We start from the raw sequence: 10406 nt of genomic DNA on the forward strand, positions 1-10406 counted from the left end.
AAAGAGAAAAAAAAAGAAAAAAAAAGGAAAATGGGGGGGGGGGTAAATCACTATGAGATACTATAATGCATCTACATGACCAAAACCAAATACTTTTTACCTGGTACACAGTGCTGGCTAAGATACAGAATAACTAGAATGTTGTGAGTAGGAGAGCAATATGGTTTGTTTCTTCCAAAACTGGAGGTACCCTTAGCCTCTGACTCAGCAAAGCCTACTTCTAAATAATTAGTCAAGAGAAATGAAAATTTATATTTACATAAAGCTAGGAGGAACTTAAAGGGGAAATTTAATTCTTTTAGCTCACAGTTTGAAGGGATACAGCCCATGAGGACAGGAAGGCGAGGTGGCAAGATCATGCAGTGGCTAATCACACTGCATCTGCAGCCAGGAAACACAGTGAGAGGGATGATTAGTGGGACCCAGTGGCTTCCTTCTTCTTCCCTTTTTATTCAGCATGGATCACCAGTACATGGGATGATACCACATATATTCTTTCCTTCTCACTAAACATCTCTGGAGATACCCTCAAAGTACCGAGAGGTGTATCTCCTGGATGATTCCAAATCCAGACAAGTTGGAAGATGAAGAACTGTAGTTATAGATGGCTGTGAGCCAGCATATAGGTGCAGGAAACTGAGCCCAGGTCCTCTGTAGGAGCCACAAGTGCTCTTAGCCTCTGAGCTTTCTCTTCTGACCATTCTTTTAGGCATTCTTACTATTCTGCCCCATTAAGCTGTGGCATCTTTAATGCTGCAAACTGTCTTACAGTCCAATGTACTAGCATTGTTCCTAGCAAATTTGTACATGTTCAATAGGTGATGTATTCACATAATAAGCTGGCGATGATTAATGTAAAACTAGTGACAGTTGTCAACTCTTACTGGGTGCTTCCTTCACATCAGACTCCATATTATATGTTTTGCATGGGACCTTTGAGGCAGAAGTTATTATTATGCCTATGTCAAGGGAAACTGAGGCATAGAAAGATTCCCACTATCTTGCCTAAAGTCACACAGCTAATAAGTATCAAAACTGGGAAACAAAACCATTCCATCAAGGATGGAAATTCAGCCTCTCGGTGTCTTCATAACCACATCTCTTAAAAGACACTCCTATCTCCCTCCTCACTGTGCACTCAATGTTGGCCTTGAAAAGAATTTCAGAAGTTGTCTGTTTCTTACCAAGATTGTATGTATTAAAAGAGTAAACCTCATAAGTACCTGCTTGCTTCAGATCCCTCAGCTGCATAAGTGAGACGGCATTTTGGTTAAGAGAAGAACAGTGGGAGGCATATATAAAAAGACCATGGCTGCTTCAAATATTTTGGTGCTCTTTCCCAGGCAGATCCATGATCTCATGGGGAAATTTTATATTAATTACCCTGCCCGTTCCTCTCTCTTTCAGAGTTCATTGTTTCCACTATCTCATCCCTCTGGCAAAGGAGGGGAACTATGCCATCGTTGCCAATGTGGAGAGTATGGATTATGACCCTCTAGTGGTCAAGCTCAACAAAGACATCAGTGCCATGGAAGAGGCTATGAGCGCCAGCCTCCAGCAACATAAGTTCCAGTACATCTTTGAAGGTCAGAGCTTACCTCTGGTGTCTAGGAGCCTGGGAGGGAAGAAGGGCAAAGGTGTTCGTGAATGTCTGTATTAAAAATGTTTACTAATACTTGTCAGGAAAAGTGGCTTGCTAGTGTGTTTGGATTAGAACTGCTGCACCTAGTTTTAGGTATAGGTAGAAAGAAAAGAAGGAAAGAAAAAGAAAAGCTTCATACCTACACAGACAGGAGTCAGGAACCGTGAAACCCTTTGTCTGCTTCCTAGTCCCTAGCAGGGGGTTTCTCTGACAGAGAGCATTACTCCCTGAAGTGATCAGACTCCATGCTCTGCAGAAACTCAGGGCAGCTGCTGCAGTGCCCTCTATCTACCGCCTCCATCAGCAGTGTTGTGGGAAGCAGTATTACCTAGAGATACTTGCCTTCAAACTTTTAAAAAATATGGTACCAGCCAAATAGTTCCTCCTGTTGAATTCTTCCACAACCCTTTTCTCTATAATCCAGTCCCTAAAATAACCAAGCTATGAAGAGAAAGGTTTATTTTCCTGTTTATGATCACTGCTACTAGGTGGGGTGTGAGAGGTAAGGAGTCCAGATGGCAGGGACCAGAAGCTAAGTAATGCCAGAGCTGCTGACTTTGTGGCCAGAGTGTGAATAAGGAGACCAGTATCTCCTAGTGCTCCCCACGAGGCCTCAGTCCTAAAGGCCTCACTCCTCCCAGGAATGTCCACAAGAACCAGGCCCTTAACAAAGATCCTCTGGGACTGAAGGAAGGACAAGCCAGCCTGATATAGCTGTCTTCTGAGAGGCTCTGACAGTACCTGACTAATACAGATGTAGAGGCTCACAGACATCCATTGAACTGAATACAGGGTCCACAGTGAAGGAGTGAGAGAAAGGACCAAAGGAGCTGAAGGGTTTGCAGCCCCATAGGATGAACAACAATATGAACTAACTAGTACCCTCAGAGCTCCCAGGGACTTAACCACCAACCAAGGACTATACATGGTGGGACTGATTGTTCTGGCAGCATGTGTATAGTAGAGGATTGCAAAGTTGATCATCAATGGGAGGAGAGGCCCTTGGCCCTGTGAAGGTTCTGTGCCCCAGTGTAGGGGAATGCCAGGGCCAATAAGTGGGAGAGGGTGGGGTGGCAAGCATGGGCAGTGGGGAGGCAACAGGGGTTTGTTCTTGTTGTGTTTGTTTGTTTGTTTGTTTGTTGGAGGGGAAACTGGGAAAGGAGAAATCATATGACATGTAAATAAAGAAAATATCTAATTTTTTTAAAAAAAGAAAAATAAAGATCCTCTGATAAAATTATATTATATGCCCTTTAGATTGTTTCTCAAAGCATGGACCTGGATATTAGAAGTTGTCAGTGTCTTCACACAGAATAGGACATTGTCTAAAGATTGTGGCAAGCTGCAGATGACAAGATGTTGGTGCATGGCCATTGCTGGCTTTATGAGCACACTGTACAGCAGCAGCTTTGCAACCTTTGTCCCAGAATAGGTAAAATCCTATTCAATGATGAAATTCTTAAAATGGAGCTGTGAGAATGGACTGTTTTATGAAGGAGATTGTATCCAAAAAAGCAAGTAATTATGACATGAGCCTTTGGCTTGCCTCCAGACACTGGACTGGAGACTGCCTTTATACTTGTCTGCTGCTTCAAGCCACTGTGTCCATCAGAGCCTCTGACATATTTCTCTTATCCCACAGAGCTTTCTCTTTGTTCCTGATATGTTTTTTCTAAGCCCTGCACCTCCACAATGGTCTTATTCATGTGCTGGATTTTACTTAATGATATTTTAATTTACTAATATTTTATGTCTGAAAAATGAGACAACCCCATCACTATACCATATTATCATTTATCATACCATATTATACCATGGCAAGATATGCCTTAACCTAGAAAGGCTTTTCTACCTTAAATTTCATGACCATATTGTGTTTCTTTTTCTTTAAGCCCAAATCTCTTTCTTCACTGTAAACAGCATAAATAAGCCTATAGCGGTAGTAAGTTAATCCATTCTAAACTACCCGGCTGTGTGCATGCTTCTCTCCACCTGCCAGATGTTGTAGATTCACGAATAAAAGACACACACACACACACACACACACAACCTTATTTTTAATATGCCTTAAACAGCGTAATGGCTGGGCATTTCCAAACCTCCCTGCAGCTAGCACACTCTCCCCTCTAATATTCCTGAGTTATTACTTTCTAAAATCTATATTCCATTTCAGCTACCCCAGGCCCAACTGAGAAAGTGGTCCCTGGGGGCATTCTACACTGATTCTTACATATTGTATGGTTTCTCTTCTGCAGCTCTCAGGCTTGCCTGTCCTGCTTTCCCATCACGGTAATTCTAAAATCTCCTTCTCCTCATGGTCCCTTGCCCTGGAACTCTAAAGTCCTGCCTCTGTTTCCCTGCTCAGCCATTGGCCACCGGCAACTTCATTTACCAATTAGAATCACCTGGGGACAGGAACCATCAACGTCTCACATGCAGAATTCTTGTGTGATTTTGAGAGCCAAATTAACACAAATAGCGTTAGAACTAATCCACAACACAAGCCTGTGGTCTTGAAGGGATTTTAGTTGAGAATAGCTAAAGCAAGAGAGAGACCACCTTGGCCAAGGAGAAACCCCAGTGAAGCCAGAAGAAGGAAGCTACTGAATGTGAGGTGTGTACTATTTGCTGATCTGGTCTGATGGCCATTACGAGACTCAGACTCTAGGGAAAGGAAGATGACAGTAAGAGTGGACAATCTGGGGTGGTCCTTGCGTTCTGAGGAAAATAACCTGCTTGAGGGCAGCTTTGCAAAAATGGGACAATCTGAATAAACATTTAAAATTATATCCACCTTTTAAAGATAGTTACCTATAACTACTTTATGTTGTATTGAACCATCATTGCTCAGCCTAACTAGGACTATCCAAAAGGAGTCCTGGTGCTAAAAAGATGGCTCAGCTGTTCAAGGCTAGATTCACAACCAAAAAGACAAAAGGAATATTTCTAGCTTATTCATGTTGACAGGTAACCCTATACCACATTTCATAGACTATAAGGCAGCCCTTAAGGGCTGGAAATTTGGCTCAGTTGGTAGAGATTTCTGTTTAGTGTGCACAAAGAGCCTTAGGTCAGTCCCCACCATATTTAATTGTACCCAGCATGAAAGCACAAGCCTGTAACCCCAGCATTTGGGAGGTGTAGGCAGGAGGGTCACAGTTTGAAGCCATCCTGGAATATGTGAGACCTTGTAGGTATCTCTGTGTGTGTGTGTGTGTGTGTGTGTGTGTGTGTATAATATATATGTGTGTGTGTATATACATATGCACACACATATATTATATATACATATATTATATGTGTGTGCATGTGTATATATATGAATATATATGTATACATGCACATACAAAAGAAGAATAGTATAATCCTTCAATTGTAAGAACAAATCATTTATTGGATCCCACAAGTAGATATCTATAGATATCGCCTGGGAATTCAACAGTAAATTCAGTCTATTGGACCTAAATACTTCTGTTTCTTACGCATTCATCCTACTGTCAAGGCTGAGATCTATTAGCATTGTTGCCAGGAGCCCATACTTTAACAATTAATTATTTTAGTTAGCAATGCTGAAGTTTAAGTATTAGCATTATTGTTTTTGTTGTTGATTTGGTTTTGTTTTTGCAGTCTAGGTCCTTCATCTCTTTTTGTGCATTAGGCCATCATTTGAATGGAATGGCCCACAGCACCTCAGACTCCTTTCCATTAATGACCACTAAGTGTGCTTCTCTGGGTGGAGCAGATTGGGGCTTTAGTTAAACCCAAGTGCTCTTCTCTTTGCCTTCCTTTTTCTTCTGATCATTTTCCTTTGCCTGTTTCAGGAAGCTGTCTCTGCTCTTAGAGCACCTGATGGGCTCAATCTACACATTAATTCTCTTGGAAAGAATCCTGCCCTTAACTTCCTTGTTTGCAGTAATGTGCATGGCATACTGGGAGATTGCAGACATGTAGACATTGCCATGGAAACTCTTATGGGGCATTCCTTTTGAACAGTGCCTATTCCCTTAATATCTACAGTATCACTCTTCTTATAGATTTGCATGTATGTGGCCAAAGGAACAACAACTCCATGTTTCCTAAAAGGCCTGGAGAACATATAAAAAGTGTTCCCCCTCTTTCCCTTTCTGTTTGCTCTTTTGGCAAGTTTTTGCAAGATGGCTAATATGTGAAAAGCTAAATACTAGCATTATTATTCATAATGCCTCACTTAGGAGTGACTTATTTTACAAATGTAAGCTTCCAGTTATGTTCAGAGCAAATGTGTACCCTCTTGTGTTTCATGTGTAGAAGAGAACAGATCCCTGTATGTGCATGTGTTCTTTTCTTGTCTCCAAATACCTCCACATACAGTAGGATTTGTTTTACCTGTTTATAGCTTATATCAGCCTGGCTTATTCTTGAAGCCCTGTGGATGGTGGCTTTAGGTGAGTATAGCAGTGCTGGGTTGTGAATATACTAAATTTAGCTGACTATATGAAAATTTACCATTTGCAAATTCTAAATCTGTATAGAAGTATTCTAAAGCTATTGTAAGATTAGCTACTGCAAATGTGATACATGTTTTCTTGAGTCATTTAAACCTGTGGAAGATGAAAAAGAGTTATCCTCTGTATTAGTTTAAGCCAGATGCCGTTAATATATCTTTTTTCCCTCCTTATTGCTCTGTGCTGACCCTTAGGCCTGGGACACCTTATCTCCTGTATCCTCATTAATGGGGCCCAGTACTTCCGCCGTATCAGTGAGTCTGGCATCAAGAAAATGTGTAGGAACATTTTCGTTCTTCAGCAGAATTTGACCAACATCACCATGTCACGGGAGGCAGACTTGGACTTTGCAAGGTATGAATGAATATGGAGCTAGGTTTCTTATCCAAAAGTTCCTTGCCTATAATGAACTTATCTTTGCAAAAAAAAAAAAAACTTATCTTTTAAAAAGAGAGAAAGATGGCTGGAGAAATAGTTCAATTAAAAGTATTTGTGGTACAAGCAAGAGGACCAGAGCTCAAACTCTCAGAATCCATGTAGATGGCATGTGAGTGGGTTTGGTGACTCCCCTGTGATACCAGGCTTGGGAGGAAGAGACTAAGACTCCGAAGACCAAGGCCTGGGTTTTACTAGGAGACCCACCTCCATGAGTAAGGTAAAAGACAGACCGTGGGGGATTGCCATCAAAAAAATATGAGCACATGTGAGCACACACACACACACACACACACACACACACACACATGCAAGCAAGCACACTCACATGCATTCCTGTCACACACACATACATTAAGAAAGGGAAGAAAGAAGAAAGGGAGGCAGTATTCTTAAGTGACAAAAAACAGCAATTCTATAAAACCCTATTCAGAGTTTAACATCTCTCAGGAAGGTAGTTTTCCCACTGTCTAACCTGAGTTGTTTTTTGTTTTGTTTTGTTTTACATTTTGTGTGTGTGTGTGGCATGGGTAGGAAGGAGCAAGGTAAGGGGGTGTGGGCTGTAGAGTGTGTGTGGACATAGATCAGAGGACAACTTATGGTTCTCTCCTTCCACCACACAGGACCTGGGATTGAGCTCAGGTCATCAGTCTTGGTGATAATTATCTTTACCTGCTGAGCTGTCTCATGGGCCTCCAACTTAAACTCCTCATTCTATAAACCACTGATGATTTTCCTCTGAGTAAAAGAGTAATATTTGCAACATTTCACAAGATCCATAAGCCAGTAGGTGATGCTTTAGCCTAGAGAGTGCTACATGGCCTACCTTCTGGCTTTGAGTGCATATGCTGCATGAATTTGATTTTTCAAGCATACATAGGCATATGATTTCTCCTTTAACATAATTGAAGGTAATGTTAATGTAACTTAAAATATATTCATTGCATTCTGCCATACAGTAATAACCTTTGAAAACATGATTTTTTTTTTCAAATACTCACTAATACTTCTAGAAAATTTCACTTTCAATAAGTGAATAAATCCATGGTATAAATTAACAGAAATTTATTTTCTAATCACTTTGGATGTTAGTCGTTTACATTTTGTTTCTCTCTTGGTAAGCAAGTACTGAACTTACCTTTACATGTGCCTGTCTGGACACTGTTTCTGCACTGACCCAGTTGAAAACTGTCCAACTTTCTTCCCACTGGGAGCAGAATCATTGCCCTTTTTCTCCTCAAGGTTACTCATCTCAATTCTTAATGTTTCCTTCTAAGACACTTTTTCAAATGGTAGGGTTAATTTTATTTTACACCATTTGGTTTCCACATTGTATAATAAATAATCAAACCCTTGGCACTTATTGACAGTTCAAACTATTTTGTAGAATGTGGATGGCAGTACGTAGCGACTCCTCCCAACCTTCCCCCATGCTCTCTTACAGTTAGAACTGGACCTTAAACTTTATTTCCAAATACTTTTTAACTAGAAAAACACTTGTTTTCAGTAGTCCAGAATGTTCCTGTTTATTACTTCTGTTTCTTTACATTTGACTTTTAGATTCCTCTAGAAGTTTGGGGAAAATTTAAATAGTTTTTGAATATTTAAGAGAGTGACACAGTACGATGTAACTTTGACTATGATAAAGGCACTGTGCTGGGGTCTTTGCTTGGAAAGTGGCCTGCATGTATTCCTTTTTAACTTTTCTAATCTAGTGGATTGCTACCCACTTGCTTCTCTGCCGCTCTCTCTTCCCCTATATTTTTTACTGTTTGCAGGAAAGTGGTGTGTGTGTGTGTGTGTGTGTGTGTGTGTGTGTGTGTTCATTAAATCCCATGTTTTATGATAAATTTGGTGGAAAGCCTTCCTTGTTCAGATTAGGGAAACCAGGTGTGACTGAATGCTGCATTTATTTGGCTGCTCTTATGGGAAATGATCTCATTATTGAATTAGTCTATCCATAATAACATTGACAAGGGGAAGTTAAGAACATGGAGTCCTGAGGGATACAAAGAGCCATTACTAATTCTCTAAGGACTATAATTCCTAAATTCAATCATCCTTTTTTTAAATGGTTTTTTTTTATTTAGCTGAAATAAGTAAATTAACACAGTTCTTGGCAGACAGTATGGGGCCCAAACACATACTGAAAAAAACAGCGTCTGCATCATGAAGCTCTGACGGGGTAGCACCAAGATTGGCATCAGTGGGCAATGTTCCAGTGAAGGGTTTCTGCAGGACATAATTGAATGGCAACTCACTCATGCCTTTCACAGTTGGGTTTCTGAATTATATCCAAGGCGTAGGTAAAAGGTGAATGTGACCACCAGGGAGGGTGTGTCTAATGTTAGCCCTGTTCTATAATGGATTATGCAGGCTGGTATGCACATAGAGTGTGGGCAGATTCTTGTGCTCCACATCCTGCATCAGACACCATCTCTCCTCACTAAATGGGGAGCTTCTCGCTGTTTCCTCTGTGCTTGGAACAAAGTACGTGATCCCTAGATGTGGTGAGAAAACGAGGAGATGCCAAGCCAAAGCTGATGAAGAGCCTGCAAAATAACCAGTTAGGCGATCTGCCCTGAAAGTTTTAATGAACAAATATAGTTAACTTTCTATCCACTCATAAGAAACGAGAGAGTCCCTCAGTCCTGTAAAGCAGAAGGTACCAAACGCATCATCCACGCAGGCTGCCAGCCTGTGGTCTCTTTCTTTCTCGTTTGCTCTTGTTCTCATGTGAACATATTTCCTAGCCTTATCTTCCCCTTCTCTTTGAGGTAGGAGTTAATTTTCTAAAATGGTCTCCATCAATTCTACCAAATTTAAAGCTGTGTAGAATAAATACCAAAACCAGCCAGAACTAACAGACTGCGCCAGTGCACCTCGGCATTCCTCAAGCAGTGTCTAATCAAGCATGGACAACGGCATCTGTATTTCCAGTGAATCTCTATAGAAATGTTATCTTCTAACAAGTAATTAATCACCAGTCACCATGTGTCAGAAAACTGACTTAACGAGAAGTTGTACAGCGCTTGTAGGTTTTTTTCCACTGCCACTGCATTCCTGGCAGGTCAAAAATATAGCACCTTTCTGTACTAAGGAATTAGGGGATGTGGAACGATTCTACTTCTGTTGATTCTCCTGCTCATGTCGAGGCTGTCTGTCTCTTTAAGCATGCTGTACTTCAATCTCTACTGGAATAGATTAGGTGAGCAGAGAATCAAGACATTACCAGGATCGCTGAGAGCTCTGTCCTCCATGGAGATGATCATTTAAATGGTGCTGTCATTTTGACTCTTCATCCCACCGTTTAATTTTCAGAATCAAAAAGATCCTCTGCCCAAGAAAATCATAGCGGATTAACTGGAAAGTTTTTGGGTGTCTAAGTGTGCACAGCTGTGGTTTTAACACAGCTCATCTAAACTTGAGCTGCCATGTTCATTTACAGAAATAAGTCACCAAGGCCACCAATGGATGCCATGTGGTAGAAAGATAGAGCTCAGCAGAAGGGTAATGAGCTATGTAACAGGACTATCTGCCAGTCTCTGTAGATTCCAAAACAATATCCCAGAGTGGCTTTTCCTGATTCCTCTTCTCTTTCTCATGTCTTCCTTTTACAAGGGATAGAATATTTGTTTGGGTTTGGATTTAGGTTGTATTGGGGGGGGGGGGGTGTTGTTGTCCATGTTTTTTGTATGCTTGGTTGGCTGGTTGGTTTGGGTTCTTTTTTGGGGGGGTGGGATTGGAGGGTTTTGGGGGTTTGTTGTTGTTGTTCTCCTTCTTCTTTCTTCTTCTTCTCCTTCTTCTTCTTCTTCTTCTTCTTCTTCTTCTTCTTCTTCTTCTTC

General features: G+C 41.0%; 1 protein-coding gene and 1 long non-coding RNA gene across 2 annotated transcripts in view; one reads left to right on the forward strand and one right to left on the reverse strand.

The window, feature by feature from the left end:
- Exoc4 (exocyst complex component 4) overlaps positions 1 to 10406 on the forward strand; it is a 750249-nt gene that overhangs the window by 692491 nt on the left and 47352 nt on the right. Inside the window, exons 16-17 of the mRNA XM_031381454.1 lie at positions 1408 to 1586; positions 6321 to 6480. Coding sequence (XP_031237314.1) covers positions 1408 to 1586; positions 6321 to 6480 — 339 coding nt within the window. The remainder of the gene's footprint in view (positions 1 to 1407; positions 1587 to 6320; positions 6481 to 10406) is intronic.
- Positions 1 to 10406, reverse strand: part of LOC116098697 — a 62347-nt gene that overhangs the window by 21990 nt on the left and 29951 nt on the right. The window lies entirely within an intron of this gene.

Source organism: Mastomys coucha, unplaced genomic scaffold (assembly GCF_008632895.1).
Source record: "Mastomys coucha isolate ucsf_1 unplaced genomic scaffold, UCSF_Mcou_1 pScaffold20, whole genome shotgun sequence".
NCBI classification, from domain to species: domain Eukaryota; kingdom Metazoa; phylum Chordata; class Mammalia; order Rodentia; family Muridae; genus Mastomys; species Mastomys coucha.